This window comes from Meles meles, chromosome 7 (assembly GCF_922984935.1).
Source record: "Meles meles chromosome 7, mMelMel3.1 paternal haplotype, whole genome shotgun sequence".
Taxonomy (NCBI): domain Eukaryota; kingdom Metazoa; phylum Chordata; class Mammalia; order Carnivora; family Mustelidae; genus Meles; species Meles meles.
The window spans coordinates 21,994,958-22,012,720 of NC_060072.1; the positions used below are offsets into that span (position 1 = coordinate 21,994,958).

Below are 17,763 nucleotides of genomic sequence, written 5' to 3' on the forward strand. Positions count from 1 at the left end.
TCAAAGAAAATTTGGTAACTATATCAGTTTCAAGCCAAGTAGACTTTAACACTAGAGGTATTTCCAGGTTATAAAAAGTCACTACAGAATGGGTGCCTGCGTGGCTCAGTGGGTTAAGCCTCTGCCTTCAGCTCAGGTCATGATCTCAGGGTCCTGGGATCAAGCCACACATCAGGCTCTCTGCTCAGCAGGGAGCCTGCTTCCCCCCCTCTCTCTGCCTGCCTCTCTGCCTACTTGTGCTCTCTCTCTCTGTCAAATAAATAAATAAAATCTTAAAAAAAAAGTCACTATGGAATATTACAATGTTCATTTCACCACAGAAATACAAAAATTCTAAATATATATACTTAAAAATTATGCATATGATATGCATCATATGCTATATATATTTTTAATAGAAGTAGAAGGAAAAACCACAAGTCCACTAAAACAGGGAGATTTCAACATAACTCAATTAATGGAATATTTTAACAGCTCAATTTATAAACTTAGTCTAGGAAAATACAGAAAATACATAGAGCTTGGTATTCAACAATTACATGCTATTCTTATGAAACATTGATAAAAATCTATCTTAACTTGGCTATATGCAAGTTTTAATACACATCAAAGACTCAGATCCTGGGGTGCCTGGGTGGCTCAGTGGATTAAGCTGCTGCCTTCGGCTCAGGTCATGATCTCAGGGTCCTGGGATCGAGCACCGCATCGGGCTCTCTGCTCAGCAGGGAGACTGCTTCCCCCTCTCTCTCTGCCTGCCTCTCTGCCTACTGGTGATCTCTCTCTCTGTCAAATAAATAAATACAATCTTTAAAAAAAAAAAAAGTCTCAGATCCATATGTACTACATTTTAAAGACTCCCATATATATCCCCATCACAATGTGAATTTAAATACACACTTTCCAAATAACTCATGAAAAATGAGACACCAAATTCTAACTTTAAAATGTTTATATTTAAACAAAAATGTAAATATAAATATCAAACACGGTGAAAGTAGCATAAGTGGAACTTAGAAATGTTAAATCTTTATATTAGAAAGGAATAAATGCTGAAGACTAATGAGCTAAACACAAATTAAAGAAATTTTACAAGAAATGATAGAAAAAAACCCAGGAAAGTAGGAAAAGGGAAATGGTAATGAACAGAAATGAATGAAAAAGTAATAAAAACTACTATACAAAATCAGAAGCAGAATATTTTATACACTTAAAGGTAGATATAATTTCTAGTAAAAATAGTAAAGAAGAAAGGGAGACTGTACCAGCAAACTGTATTAGGAATAGGAAGAATTGTAACTACAGTTACATAAAAAGATTAAAAAGATAATAAGAAAAAATTATGAACAACTTTGTGCCAACAAATTTTAAAACTGAGAGATGGATAAATTCTAGATAATTATAACCTGCCAATACTTCAAAAAGATGTAGAAACCTCAAATAGTCCTACAGCTATTAAAGAAATTGAATAATTAAAAATCTTTCCACATAGGACACCTGCGTGGCTCAGTTGGTTAAGCGTCTGCCTTTGGCTCAGGTCATGATCCCAGGGACCTGGGAGGGGATCCCTCATCGGGCTCCTTGCTCAGGGAGCCTGTTTCTCCCTCTGCCTGCTGCTCCCCTTGCTTTTGTGCTTTCTCTCTCTCTCTCTGACAAATAAATTTAAAAAAAAAAAAAGATTTAAAAAAATCTTTCCACAAAGAACATGCTGAGTCTAGATTATTTCATTTTTTTTTAAGATTTTTATTTTTTATTTATTTGACAGAGAGAGATCACAAGTAGATAGAGAGGCAGGCAGAGAGAGAGAGAGAGGGAAGCAGGCTCCCCGCTGAGCAGAGAGCCCGATGTGGGACTCAATCCCAGGACCCCGAGATCATGACCTGAGCCGAAGGCAGCGGCTTAACCCACTGAGCCACCCAGGCGCCCCTAGATTATTTCATTTTATTTTTTTTATTAACATATAATGTATTATTTGTTACAAGGTTCAGGTCTGTGATGCATCAGTTTCACACAATTCACAGCACTCTCCATAGCACATACCCTCCCCAATGTCCATCACTCACCTTCCCCATCCCTCCGAACCTCCTCCCCTCCAGCAACCCTCAGTTTGTTTCCTGAGATTAAGAGTCTTTTATGGTTTGTCTCCCTCTCTGGTTTCATCCTGTTTGATTTTTCCCTCCCTTCTCCTATGATCCTCTGTCTGAGCCCAGATTATTTTAAAGGTAAATTAAATATAGCTCTTAAGAAACAGACTATTCAATTGGAGAAAGACAACTATCATATAATCTCCCTGATATGAGGAAGTGGAGATGCAACGTGGGGGGTTTGGGGTGTAGGAAAAGAATAAATGAAACAAGATGGACTTAGTAGGGAGACAAACCATAAGAGACTCTTAATCTCACAAAACTGAGGGTTGCTGGGGGGAGGGGGCATCAGGAGAGGGTGGTTGGGGTTATGGACACTGGGGAGAGTATGTGCTATGGTGAGTGCTGTGAAGTGTGTAAACCTGGTGATTCACAGACCTGTACCCCTGGGGCTAATAATACATTATATGTTTATAAAAAAATAAAATAAAATAAAATTTTTTAAAAGACAGAAACAGACGATTGTAATTTATACAAACCACTGTAGAAAATTGAAAAAGTGGAAATTTTCTCCAACTAGTTCATATGACACTAGTAAGATTCATATCAAAACCAGATAGTATAAGAAAGGAAAGATTACAGGCCTGTTTCATTCATGAACGTAGATGCAAAAGTCCTAAACAAAGTACTAGTAAACCAAATTTAGTGGGACATTAAAAGGAAAATTCATTTTGGCCAGTTCATCCCATTAATATCCAGTGTGTTTAACATAAGAAAATGTGTTCTTTACACTAACGGATTAAAGGAGAAAAACTACATAATCAACTCAATAGGTGAAGAAAATCATTTGACAGAAACTCAATATTCACTTATAATTAAAATTCTCAGCAAAGTTGGAAAATGAAAGAAAGTATTTAACTTAATAAATGATATGTATCCAAAAATTAGAGAAAGCATCATTTTTAAAAGGGAAACATTAGAGTTATTCTGTGGTAGATGTGATTACTGCTCTCAATTCTTCACTCCCTTTTCTTCCTGTTACACTGTAGTGCAGTACAGTACATGGCATTTATATTCCCACTCCATTTACTTTACGTTCAGACACATGACTTTATTCTGTCAGTAGATGTGAGAAGTGATAGTGTGCCAGTCCCTACAGCAGGACCTGAAGAGTCATCACCCATTTCCACTGTGGAAAGATACATCATGTAACCTCTGAACAACTCCACTGCACACTCATGAGATAATGAGAGTGAAAAGGGCAAACAAATGTCTTAGTATTAGTCTGAAAATTGTTTTGATCTCATGGAACCCCTGAGAAGATCCTTGGGACTCCAAGCATCCCTGGACAACACTTAGAGAAATACTACTTTAGCATGGCATTTCCTACAACATGCTAGAACGTACATTCTTCCACAACCACAATGGAACAAAATCAGAAAATTATCATCAATACATTGCTACCATCTATTCTTCAGACCTCATTCAGGTTTTCCTACTTTCCCCAGTAATAATTTCTGTGAGAAAGGAATCTAGCTGAGGATTCCACGTTGCATTTAGTTGTCATGTATCTTTAGTCTCAAAAATTGGGTTTTATCTGATATTTCTGCCTGACTAGATTTAGATTATGCATCTTTGGCAGGAAAATTCAGAAGTGATTCTATGTTTTTCTCATTGAATCCTATCAGGTGGGCCAAGATTTTTGTTTGCTCTATTATTGGTGATATTCCCCTTGATCATTTGATTAGGATAGCGCTTTGCAAAATTCTTCACTGCAGAGTTACTCTTTTCACTTTGTAATTAAGTATTTTATGGGGAGGTCATTTGAAATTATTTAAATTTCTCATTCCTAATCAAACTTTTAAATCATTCATTTATTTATATATTTTTTTTCCAGAACCTTTGGTTATATCTTTTTTCTTTTTTTTTTTCATTTTATTTATTTTTTCAGTGTAACAGTATTCATTCTTTTTGCACAACACCCAGTGCTCCATGCAAAACGTGCCCTCCCCATTACCCACCACCTGTTCCCCCAACCTCCCACCCCTGACCCTTCAAAACATATATTTTTAAGGGCTCATGTGTTCCTATTTTATCTGATAGATTATAAACCATTAACTGTCATAACTTATTTTGTTCCTAAAATTGTCCTCAGTCTAAACGTTTGGAGCCCAGCCAATCTTGCTTCTCTGTCCTCCTAATATGCCTCATCAGAGTATTTCTTTGCTTTCTGGCACAAGGTTCCAGGCTCATCTTACACCTTCCCTTCATTGGCCATGATATAGTAATTTCTCAATGGACCATTGTTGATTTGAGTGGAAAATATATTTAGAAGCAAAAATGTAGGCTTTACTTACTGCTACTGGGATTTCAATTTCCCACACCTTCTTAGTTGATGGAGGTAGGTAATCTATATGTATAAATACATACACACACAAATACATATTTACATCTCTCTTTATTTATATATCTTGAAAACATTGGTATCTCCAATTCCAATCCAATATCACAGGTTCACTCTAGTTTTCTTCCTCTTCATATTTAAAAATTCTCCCTTAAACAGTTTGGTAAGAAATGTGGCTCCCATTATCCATGTAGTTGCTTATTTCATTAACTCCCTTGTAAATAACAAATCTCCCAGATCGCATCCTCACCACTCAGAGAGCTTTCTCCCCTTGACTGAAATTTGATTCTCCATGCCAGTTTATCTCTCTGTGTAAACACCCTGCTCATCCTCCTGGGGCTGCACCTTACAGCAGGCCATTGCTGTACATGCTCCTTTCTCTGATTGGGCTTTGACATCCCATGCCAGGCTACTCCATGCATGAACACTTTTCTCTTCTGGACGGGGACATTTTCCTTGTCCTGTTTCAGGGTTTTGACAACCCTAGACCACCTCTCTGCAGGGATATCCTCCTTGCTTTGCTGATTCCTTCTGCCAGGCCATTCCCCCTCCATAGGTTCTTTCCTACCCCCACTTGGACCCTGACACTCCATACTGGGCTACTCCACATGTGGACACCCTCCTAACCCTGTATGGACCCCAACATGCCATTCTGGATTGCCCCAAACATGGACACAACCATTACCCTTCTTGAGCCCTGATTCTCAACTCTGGGTCACTGCAAATCTCCATTCTCCACTGAAGGTAGGGATGCCATCTCACTTTTCCTCATCTAATGACTTTAGGACTGAATTGTATGGAGTGAATGGGAAAGGGAAAAGGAAATGACCAGACATGTCATATCTGAGCCTCTACTCATCATATAGGTTTTTCCTTCAGATCTTAGATGATTTTAATTTATTAAAAATACTTTTTAATTTTAGGGTTGCAGTTTTCAAACTCCTTGGGGCCACATTTTTTATTTGTTTTTATTGACTCTTCAACATTCATTTTCATTTCTTTTTCTTATAATGTCTTTAAATGGAGTTCTATTAAAATCCTTTTTTATTTACCGTGTTTAATGAAAAGAGATGTCCTGGATTTTTCATTCAGAAGAGGTTGCTATATGAGAATAGGCATGAGCCATACCATATGAGAATAATTTTACCCATTTCACTGCTCAAGGACTTTCTCCTTTGTTGTTACCATGAAGTATTGAGAAATAGGGGAGTTTCTCTGCTTGATTCAGAAAGACTTATCATTACTTTGGTGTTCTCCAGAACTCCATTCACTTTGCTTTCCATAGTAGTAGTCTCAAAGTTTAACATTGCATTTTGCTACTACTATGTCCAAGGTCTCCCTTCTCTGGACCACTGCCTCCCATGCCACTCCCACTTGCCCATTATATAAAATGTTTTTCTCCTTGAGGTCTCTGATACTTTTGCCCTGTTCAATTTAGGTTCTGATCCTGAAAATTTTTCTTCAGACTGTCTCTAGCCCTACTAAAAGCATGTCTTTATTGGATATACCTGAGATTCTCAAGGGCTTAAGCTGCTTCCTATTGTCTTTTTGCAGGAGTTTTTAAAATTCTGCTAGTTGTTCTCAGATTCTATTGCTTGGCATCCTGCTTAGTACTGGGCCGTTTCCTTTGGTTAATCAGAATCTAATGGCAATTTCATGGCTTGCAGGGTCCATCCAATTTCATTTTCTTTTCACCACTGCAGCTACATAGCTGCAGATCCAGTTCTGGATCTTGTTGCTATCACCTGATTTGGTTTTGCCCATCCATTTTCCAGGTCCACAGGGATTTCTTGATACCTGCTTTATTGAAGTTATCACCATAGCTGGTGTTTTGTTTATTTGTTGTAATCATTGCTCATTTTATTCTTTCATTATTATATATTTTTTATCTGTTTATTTATTTATTTGAGGGAGAGAGAAAGCAGGAGAAGGTTAGAGGGGGGAGGAGAGAGAAAATCTCAAGCAGAATCCCCAATAAGCACAGAGCCTGACAAGAGACTCAATCTCAGAACCCTGAGATTGTGACCTGAGATTGACAAGAGTCAAACATTTAACCAACTAAGCCACCCAGGTGCCCCCAATTATTATGTTTTTTATTTAGATTCCGGTTAGTTAGCATACAATATAATACTAGCTTCAGGTATACAATATAGTGATTCAACACTTCCATACAACACCCAGTGCTCATCCTTAATCCCCATCACCTAGTTAACCCAACCCCCCATCTTTCTGTCTGATAACCATCAAGCTGTTCTCAATAGTAAAGAGTCTGTTTCCTGGTTTGTCTCTCTATCTTCTTTTTCATCCCTTGCTCATTTGTTCTGTTTCTTAAATTCCACATGAATGAAATCATATGGTATTTGTCTTTCTCTGACTGACTTATTCCACTTAGTGTAATACTCTCTAGCTCTATGTATGTCATTGCAAATGGCAAGATTTCATTCTTTTTTATGGCTGAATAATATTCCAATATTTCATTCCATTCTATTCCATTCCAATAAGATTCTATTTATGGCTGAATGATATTCCACTCCATAACATCCACATCTTCTTCATCCGTTCATCAGTCAAGGGACACTTGGGGTATTTCCATAATTTGGCTATTGTAGATAATCTTCCATAAACATTGGGATACATGTATCCTTTTAAATTAGTACTTTTGTATTCTTTGGGTAAACACCTATCATAGAGTAGTTCTATTTTTAACTTTTTAAGGAACCTCCATACTATTTTCCACAGTGCCTACACCAGTTTGTATTCCCTCCAACAGTTTTCTCCACATCCTCACCAACACGTATTGTTTCTTGTGCTGTTGATTTTAGCCATTTTGACAGGTGTGAGGTAATATCTCATTATAGTTTTGATTTGTATTTCCCTGATGATCATTATATTGAGCATCTTTTTATGTGTCTGTTGACCCTCTGTATGTCTTCTTTAGAAAGTTATCTATTCATGTCTTCTGCCCATTTTTTAGTTAGATTATTCATTTTGGGGGTACTGAGTTTTATAAGTTCTTGATATATCTTGGATACTAAACTTTTATTGGATATATCATTTGCAAATATTTTCTCCCATTTTGTAGGTTGCCTTTTAGTTTTGTTGATTGTTGTCTTTACTGTGTTTTTTATTTTGATTTATTTGAATTTAGTCCCAATAGTCTATTTTTGCTTATGTTTCCCTTGCTTCAGGAGACATATCTGGAAAGAAGTTATTATGGCCAATGTCAAAGAGATTACTGCCTGTGTTCTTCTCTAAGATTTTTGTGGTTTCAGGTCTCACATGTAGGTCTTTCATCTATTGTGAATATATTTTAGGTATTATATAAGAAAGTGGTCCAATTTCATTCTTTTGCAAGTTTTTGTCCAGTTTTCCTAATATCATTTGTTGAAGAGACTGTTTCCTACTGTATATTCTTTATTGCTTTGTTGAAGATTAATTAACCGTAGTTATGGGTTCATTTCTGGGTTTTCTATTTTGTTCTATTGATCTATGTGTCTATTTTTGTGCCAATACCATACTGTTTTGATCACTACAACTTTGTAATATAACTTAAAGTCTAGAATTGTGATGCCTCTAGCTTTGCGTTTCTTTATCATGAATGACACATTAGACCAGATGGACTTAATACATATACTTAGAACATTCAATCCTAAAACAGAAGAATACACATTCTTTTCAAGTACACATGGATCATTCTCCAGAGTAGATCACATATAAGGTCACAAAACAGGCCTCAACAAATAGAAAAAGATCAAAGTCATATCATGCATCTTTTCTGACCACAATGCTATGAAACTGGAAGTCAACCACAAGAAAAAATTTGTAAAGACTACAAATATATAGAGGTTCTTATTGCAACTAAACAATGAATGGGTCAACCAGGAAGTCAAAGAAGAAATAAAAAATACATGGAAACAAATAAAAATGAAAACACAAGGGTCCAGGAGCTGGTTCTTTGAAAAAATTAACAAAATAGATAAATCTCTGGCCTGACTTATCAATAAGAAAAGAGGAAAGACCCAAATAAATAAAATCACAAATGAGAGAGTAAAAATAACAACCAACACCACAGGATTTCTATTAATATCAATATCAGCACTCCAATCCCTGGAAATGGAGAAATTTTTTATTTTCTAAAGAGAAATAAAATGACCCAGTAGACAAAAGTTATGATTTATTCTACAAGAATAAAATCACTCATTTTCCATAATTTGTTTTTATCTTGACATGAAATTTGAGGTTTTGTTGTTATTCAGGTATTTATATGCTAAAGATGGGGCAAAGATGGGTAAAAAGAGATTGAAATGCTTACTTATTAGATCTTTCTCTGACATTTCTTTGAAATGCTAATGATGCTTTGAGTAACTATCAGATTGGAATTCACACATACTTAGTTCTGTACCTTAGCATGAAATATCCACTTATCAAAAGAGAAGTGTGAAATTAAATGAGACAAGTTATGAAAACAGTTTAATCTATATACTTTACCTAGTTACAGTAAAAAAATAGTAAGAAAGTGCAAAAATTCTTCCCAAAGTACATTTTCAAAACATATAAGCAGAAACAAAGGAGTAAACTATTATATTTACTATGTCAAAATAACAATGTTTATTGAGTATCTAATACAATCACTACTATATTTATTTGTAAAAATGAAACCCTTTAGATTAAAAATTGTAATAGAAGAAATAATATTTAATGTCTTCTATGCCATTGGCATTGTTCTAACTGCTTTACTTCTATTATTTTATTAAGTCTTCACAACACTTATAGGTGTATACTATTACTATCTTTGTTTGCAGAAGTGAAAACATAAACATTGCCAGAATATATATTTTTTTGTTTTTTGTGGGTTTTTTTAAGATTTTATTTATTTATTTGACAGACAGAGATCACAAGTAGGCAGAGAGGCAGGCAGAGACAGAGAGAGGAGGAAGCAGGCTCCCTGCTGAGCAAAGAGCCCAACGTGGGACTCTATCCCAGGACCCTGGGATCACGACCTGAGCCAAAGGCAGAGGCTTTAACCCACTGAGCCACCCAGGCACCCCGAGAATATATTTTGAACAGTATATTAATTCTTCTTTGAAAACTGGGACACAGTCTGAATCATGGTATATCAACCACTCCAAAACTCAATAATTTAAATTAACAGCCATTTATACAGCTCATGATTCTGGGGAGTATTTTCTTCTGGTCTAGGCCAGCCTCAGCTAATCTTGGCTAGGTTTTCTCATCATGGGTGGTCAGTTGGCATATTGGCCTGGGATTGATAGGTCATGGATGACCTCACTCAAACGTAAGAAAGTTGACGGTTGTCTAAGGTGACAGAGATGGCTGATGTATAAACCACATCTTCTTGCTTCAGGTTTGTTTTGTTTTGTTTTTTTTGTTTTTGATTCTTTAACATCTTGGGACCTTTTTGACCCTGGAGGAACTGCCCCTCCCAGGGCTAACTGAATCTTAGAGATAGTAAACATGCCTTTCATATGCAAACCAACCAATCTAGAACCATATCCCAACCACACTCAGGGCCACCTCTCACCAGGCCTAATCGCACCAGGGCCAGGTACCAAACAATTAGGGATAGTCCCTATCTAAGCTCTAGAAGCTGCTGAAATGATTCTAGCCAATCCTAAACCTGATTACCCTGTTTCTTCCTCTCCTTCACAGAGAAATCACAATAAAGGCTCCCGCCCACCTCATCCCTTACTCATTCTGCCTCCTAACTAACCCCCGTGTTTCCCCCATTTCCCCCAGCCCAGGGCATGACATCCTCCCTTCTCTTGGAATCTATAACAGTTTATCTTTTCAATGGCAATTGTCTCCTGATCTGTTAGCCTCATTATACTTGAAAAACAGTAAAACCTACAATTTCAAACAGCAGCGTAATATAGTTCATCATCTTTCAGACAAATCTGGTCTTGTTCACCTGTCAGCAAGTTTGCAAGCCCCCAGTGTACAAGTGCTTTTCAAGTCTCTGCTTCTATTATGTTGGCTGTTCATTCCCAGAGTCACAGCCATCCCCAGAATCATGTGGGAGGAATGGGTACAGAGTAAGGTATGGCTACAGGGAGCTGTTGCATAGTGGGGCCATTGCTGCCATCAATCCACCAAATAAGAATTTTGGGAGCTTTTATATCAACTTGTCATTCTCTTTGATATGAGTAATCTTTAGAGCTTGGCCACTGAAACAAGCAAGTAAGTAGTTGCCTTTTGATAACTCTTAATAAAAATGTTATCATGTATCATGATGCTAAGAGCTATTATTCAAAAGACAAAGTTTATATGCTAATACTTAAATTTTCTTTTACTTAGGGAAGTGATTGCTTATCACTAGAGGACTTGGACAATATAAAGCATTTTGAGATTGTGATTATAGTCATTTTGGTGAAACCACAGAGGGGATAATAACCTAATAATAATATTCACAGAAAACTTTAAATAAAATTATGTCCTTTAAACTCTCATTTATCATGATTATGGTCAAAAACCTCTTGACTGAGATTTACAGAATCTTTTTCCCACAATAGGCTGACTATTTTCAATTTTCTTTTCATAACCAAACCCTTTGGCCTTCTTTAGTAACTTTCAAAATAAAATTCTAAACGTCCTTATTTCTGAATTCCTCCTTACTTTTATATTACTTACCCATTACTGTCATCCATATCAACCTATTATGTTGTAAAGCACTATTGGTCCAAGTAGCGTAGGAAAGAAAAAGAGAAAATTCATTGGAACAGAATGCCAGGTATATTTCCTTTTGGTATAATCTTGCTTCCATGGAAGTGGAAAAAAAAAACTTTTTTAGTTCACTTATCCCAAATTCCAAGAATAGTCATAAATAGGAGAAACACATGCCCTCCCACAGAGTCTACTTCTTGCCTTTGAACCCTAGACTGTTCTTCTATCTAAATAGTAATATATTTTCCAGGCTAGTGGATATGGGAATCTGATAGATCTTAGTTTGAATCTCAGCTTAATCTCTAACTAGCTAGGAAATTTTCAGTAACTTAAGTTGTTTAAATGTTTGTTTTTACTTTCAAAAAATGGATATAAAAGGCCATAAACCCTAACTTTAGTGAGAATTCAGAGCTGTGTTCACTCACTCTGCACTCACTATTCTACCCCAGGAAGGGTCTCTGTCTTGAAGGAAGGACAAAAGTAGTTATTATCAAGGACATAGTGTTGCTACAATGGAAAGGGATGCAGGTTTTGTGAAAAGACAGAGAGATTATTATAGTAGGTGGGCGCAGTGTTGTCTTTTGGACCTCTCTTCCTAGCACTCTTCTCTCTTCCCTCTCAGGATATCATTGTGACAAGGTCAGAGCAGGGGGACATCTGCTTGGAAAGTCAAACAGGAACCAGGGTTAGGTATGGGGATATGCAAGGTCAGGAACAAACCTGCCTCAATCATCAATGTGGGAGAGAACAGTGCAGGGACTTGTGACCAAAGAGTAATAAGGAGCATTGGTTTGTCTGTAGCATCCTCTGGGCAAGTATCTATTGAGATTTATTATGGTTGCCAATTTGTTTAAATATGTGAATCCAATATTTTAGCTATATCTCTATCAGATAATCATAATTATTATTAATCATTTCACAGGATTGTTATGCAGATCAAATGAGATCTGGTAAATATGACCCCTAATCCGGTGCCTATAAAACAGTACATACCTGTTAAATGTTACTTGTTAATTTATGAAAACTTTGGTGTTTGGAATTTATAATAATAACCAATGTACTTAAAGTGCAAGTCAGCAAGTCAGCTTTGGATTTGTAATTATCCACCACATTGGCTATTTTTTACTCTTTCACAAGATTAGGTTATGAGTTTATCCCATAATTTAACTTCTGATTGTGGCAAATCTTCAGCTATATGAACTAAATGACCAATCAAAAAAGTATACTGACATCCTTTGCTAAGTTCTTTGGCCAGGGTTTTACACAGTGTATCTTTAAGATATAAATTAGATCATACAAAAGCATGGTATATTTTAAGTTTCAGAGAACATTTACGTTTTATCTTAGAAAAAAATTACAAAGCAATAACTTTTTTTTCTTTTCTGAATTATTCTCTTTTTTTAAGGATTTTATTTATTTATTTAACAGAAAGAGGGATCACGAGTAGGCAGAGTCAGGCAGAAGGAGAGGGAGAAGCAGGCTCCCTACTGAGCAGAGAGCCTGAAGCGGGGCTCAATCCCAGGACCCTGAGACCATGACCTAAGCCAAAGGCAGAGGCTTACCCCACTGAGCCACCCAGGCACCCCTCTGCATTACTCTTTCAAAGATCTGAAGAAATTAAAAAATAACTAATGCTATTTCAGAGAAGAAAGAAAAAGAGAGCCTTGTGTTAATAGCTCAACATCAGTTTCTTATAAAAGAATCTCACTTTTTAGTGATATTATGGGTTGCATTGTTTGCCTACATTAAGCCTGAACAAATCGTTTTTGTCTGAATTACAGAACTTAGAGAATTATTCTTTATTTTATATTTTATATTAAAGTAATATTATCACTTTTTTTTTAATTTATTTATTTTTTCAGCGTAACAGTATTCATTGTTTTTGCACAACACCCAGTGCTCCATGCAATACGTGCCCTCCCTATTACCCACCACTTGGTTCCCCCAACCTCCCACCACCGCCCCTTCAAAACCCTCAGGTTGTTTTTCAGAGTCACTATTTTTAAATTACTTCTTAATTTAAACTTTAAATTACTACTAATTATACTTCTTTCAAAGATTTTGTTTCTTAATTTATTTGCTGGGAGAAGGGCAAAAGGATGTTACTATGTATAATCTTGATTTACCTGTCCAGTGTCCTACTACACAATGATTCATTTATTGTGAGGGTTTGGACATGAGTATTTCACTTTAAGAAAACCCAGTTTTGTTATTCAATATAAAATATATCTGAGGATAAGGAAGAACAATATACAATTACTCAATTAATACTCAGTTCATATCTTTGAAATGTACTGTAAGGTATGTCAGGAAGATCCAGTTCATACACACACACATATTCATTTTATACATGGTACTGTAGGATCATGAGTGTTTCATAAAGTGAAGATATCATTATACCAACAAATAAAATGTCTAGGTATTGCACAAGTTTGAAAAGGCACTGCTGTCATAACAGGGCTTTTGGAGTGCTTATAATCAACCATCCTGATGTCTTTCCTCTCTTTTGCAGATGACCCTTCTCAACAGGAAGATAGTGATCCTCCAAAAGAATATGATCCTGGGCAATTTGAAGGCCTTCTCCATGGATCCTCTCCAGCCTGTGAGTGCCCTGAAAACCCATTTCATCTCTATGGGAAAAGAGATGAGCGTGAAGAAGGACAAGATGAAGTTAGTTTGGCAAATAGTCCTTTGCCTTTCAAGAAGTCTCCAATAGCAAGTAATTCAGAAACTTTGGTAAAGAAAATTAAACCCAAAGTGGTGAGTCGAACAATTTTTCACAAAAAAAGCAACCAACTTGAAAACCATACCATTGTTGGCACAAGAACCACTAGGAGTGGATCCCGAAATGGGGACCAGTGGATTATGAACACAGGAGGATTTGTGGAGAGAGCCTGTACCTTGGGGAGAATAAGGTCATTGCCAAAAGCCCTGATTGACATGCATTTGTCAAAAACCGTCTCTAAATCAGATTCTGATCTCATTGCATACCCTTCAAATGAGAAAACATCAAAAGTTAACTGGAGTGAATCTTCAACTGCTGATCATAGTTCTAAAGGGAATTCTGAAAGAACACCATCCTTCACTTCTGAATGGGAAGAAGTAAGACTTGTTCTTCTTGTTGTTCTTTAGATAAGACTTTGGAGCATGGGAAGTTTGGGGGAAGCATTTTCAGTTTTTTAAGTCTTTCAGAGGCAAAACAAAAACAAAAACAAAACAAAACAAAAAACAGAAACAGCAACAACAACTAACAGACATAGACAGTTACAAGTGGAAGGGTAGGATTCTAGGGGTAATACATGATAATTTCATAGCTAGTGTAAAAACAAATACAATTCCACACATGTGGAGGAATCTATTGTTTCCATAGAAATTGATGTCAAGCAGAAGTAATAACTAGCTATGAGGTACAAGAGAATGTTCACATTATGTCCTATCAAGCACTGTAGCAGACAAATTGAGAAAAATCTTCATATTTCTGCAGCCCTGTATCAGTCTGCTAGTTGCTAAATTCTTTGTTAGCTCATCTCCCATCTTTAAAGTAACTTATGCTTTCATAAACTCCTTATAATCTTAACCTTAATGTGCTGGCTTGGGGTACCTAGTTGTTTAAACATCCAACACTTGATTTTGTTCAGGTCATGATTTTAGGGTTGTGAGATTGTGCTCAATGCTGTGCTTGGCCCTGGGCATGGAGCCTGCTTAATGTTCTCTCTCTGCCTCTCACCCACTGCTCATGCTCGCTCTCTCTCAAAAAAAAAAAAAAAAAAAAAATTATGAAAAAGAATAGTCCTGGCTCTTCTCCAAGTGCCTTATAATAAACCCAAATTACTTAACATTTCCCTTTTACAGTTTTCAGAGAGACATTAAAGAAAAAATATGTTGAGGTCATGTATCACCAATTTAAGCTATACTTAAAGACAAAGTCCTTCATTTTATAGAATTAGTCAGAAAGTAAGTGTCTTTTCAAGTTTATGAAATATCATCCTTTGTCTCTAAGGAGGACTAAATTAAGTTTCTTACCTTTTCTTGAATTTCTTCAAAGAATGGACCACACTCTCTCTTAGCATTTCATTCTAACATGTCACATATTCTCCCTCAAAAAAAACTGTGCAAGTGAATTGAGTTTTGAAGTACAATAGGTCACCACAGTATTCTGAGAACTAGAAATGTCTGGTATTGACATTCTGAATTGAGCTATTTAGGAAAATCACTTAATCTCTCTACATCTGTTTCAGGGTGAACAAAATGGGACATTTAAGTATGTCCTCTCTGAAACCTCTGTCTTACTCAGGTTGCTAGGATGATGAGGAAGGGAGTAAACCATAATAGGTGAAAGCTTAGATAGTCATTTCTTCCTGTAAATACTAGATTGATAGTCTTCTCAATCTCTCCTTTTCTTATGTTTGTTAACTCTGTGAATAACATCTGAAATCCTTTTTTGAAATGCAGCAGGATTAATTAACATTTAGCTTATCTCTTAGAACTAAGGTGTTCCCCATGCCTGGATTCTTGAGATTCTGTGTCAGAAATCAACTTGTGGCTAGTCCAGCCAAACCCACTACTTCAACAAGTCGGAGAGTTGCACGCTTTCAGAATAGGAAGAATGCCTGAGAGAAGGGATGTGTACCCACGAATTTATCCTCAGCCCATCCCTTTCTGAATTTAAAGAATACACAGTTCCTAACTTACTGACCCATGTAGGTCCAAACAAAGCTCATTTTAAGAAATAAAAAGAAAAGGGGATCTGATTTTGAACATTTAAGAAAGGGAAACATAATTCGTATTTTTAAAAGCAATTCGAAAGATGTCTGCTTCCTTTTAAAACTTTCTCAGTCTCTTAATTGTGGTATTGCAGTAGTAATAATATCAAGAATTGGGGCGCCTGGGTGGCTCAGTGGGTTAAAGCCTCTGCCTTTGGCTCAGGTCATGATCCCAGGCTCATGGGATCGAGCCCCGCATCGGGCTCTCTGCTCTGTGGGGAGCCTGTTTCCTCCTCTCTCTCTGCCTGCCTCTCTGCCTAGTTGTGATTTCTCTCTATCAAATAAATAAAATATTTTAAAAAAAGAATATATGCTGCTGGCATATGGAAACTATTTTAAAATACAATGCTAAAAGTGAATTAATAATTTATTTATATGGCTTTTGTTTCTCACAGATTGACAAAATAATGAATTCCATAGATGTTGGAATTAACAGTGAACTTAAAGAAATGAACGGTGAGACCACAAGTAAGGAAACCTTTCTTTTATGCTGTAATTAATAAATTGCTCAAGAACTGGCTAGAAAATTATAGGAGACTTTAGAAAATTTCATGTTTTTTTCATGATAACAGCAGCTACAAATTATTTCCTTCCACTCATATCAAACAACCATGACCTCTAAATATCAATTTTAAGTACACTGATTCAGCACATGGAGAGATTTTTTTCCCCATGTACTAATAAGCCAGTTAACATTAATGGAGTTTCAACTTTGTGTAGAGTTAAGTATGAAGCACTTCAATGTGTTGTAAAGTATGATGACCTGATACACTGCAATTTCGTATTCAGTGAAATGTCCCAGTCATCCTGGCAAGAGTGATTAACACCTTACCCCCAGACTGTGGGCTCCAGTATGGCAAGAACTATGTGTTACTCATCTTCATGTATCCCAGAATGCCTAGCAGAGTGTCTCACGAATAGTTGATTTTGCAGTCACTATTTAATATATTGCCCTATGAAGTATTATTTTTTTCTCTATAATTAAAGCTCAGAGTAGAATTCCATTTGCAATTTTCTTTGAATACTTTTTGCTTCATACTCATGGATGATGTCAAATACCAGATAGCTAAATATAAAAATAATAGCCCAATTCATGCTAGAGAAACTACTGTTTTGGAAAGAATAAAAAGATCTGGCTTCATTTCCACCCCGCCACTAAGTAGTGGCATAACCATAGATTATCACATAGATCTATACAATTTGGAGTTAAAACAAGTGATTGCTAAGCTCTCTGAAGAACTCATGGTTAAGTTGGTAGTGATAGTTGATGGTTTTGTTGCGATGATAAGATTAAGGTCTGTGAGAAAGAAGTCTAAATATATCATAGGATAAATGGGATTTTGTGGCCTTTTGACTAGTCAGTGGAGCTTTTTAGACAGCACCCCATGTGACTCTTAAGCACAGGAAAGTTGGAAAATGGCTCTCTTGTGATGCACTGCACCTGGGTGGGTAAGAAGTTACATGGAAATCTAGGGTTGCAGTCACTGAAGGGGATATTCAGGCCTAAATGAACACCTCACTCATTTCTCCTGTACTGGGACAGATAAGGAATTACTCTAATATGACTGGTCCCTATTTTAATTAAGTGATAATTGTTTAAAAGCTTACATAATTTTTTTTGAAATGCATATTTATTTCAGATTTTTTAAATTGAAAAATTATGAAAAAAAGTACCAAAATTGTGTGCATATATCTAGGGACACAAATATGACGTTAGCTCTGTGATAATATGTATAGCCAGGTCTCTGATACAGAAATGCTGATAAACATTGAAGATTTTTCTAGTATTCAAAGAACTAGCCTAGGAATGTATGTTGCCACATAGTTCTTCCAG

At 36.3% G+C, this 17,763-nt stretch overlaps 1 protein-coding gene across 12 annotated transcripts in view; it reads left to right on the forward strand.

Moving 5' to 3' along the window:
* The window catches only part of ANKS1B (ankyrin repeat and sterile alpha motif domain containing 1B), a 1,113,728-nt gene that overhangs the window by 642,896 nt on the left and 453,069 nt on the right, over positions 1 to 17,763 (forward strand). For all 12 annotated transcript variants that reach the window (XM_046012089.1, XM_046012090.1, XM_046012088.1 and 9 more), the window contains exons 13-14: positions 13,679 to 14,268; positions 16,325 to 16,397. In XM_046012089.1, the coding sequence (XP_045868045.1) occupies positions 13,679 to 14,268; positions 16,325 to 16,397 (663 nt within the window). The remainder of the gene's footprint in view (positions 1 to 13,678; positions 14,269 to 16,324; positions 16,398 to 17,763) is intronic.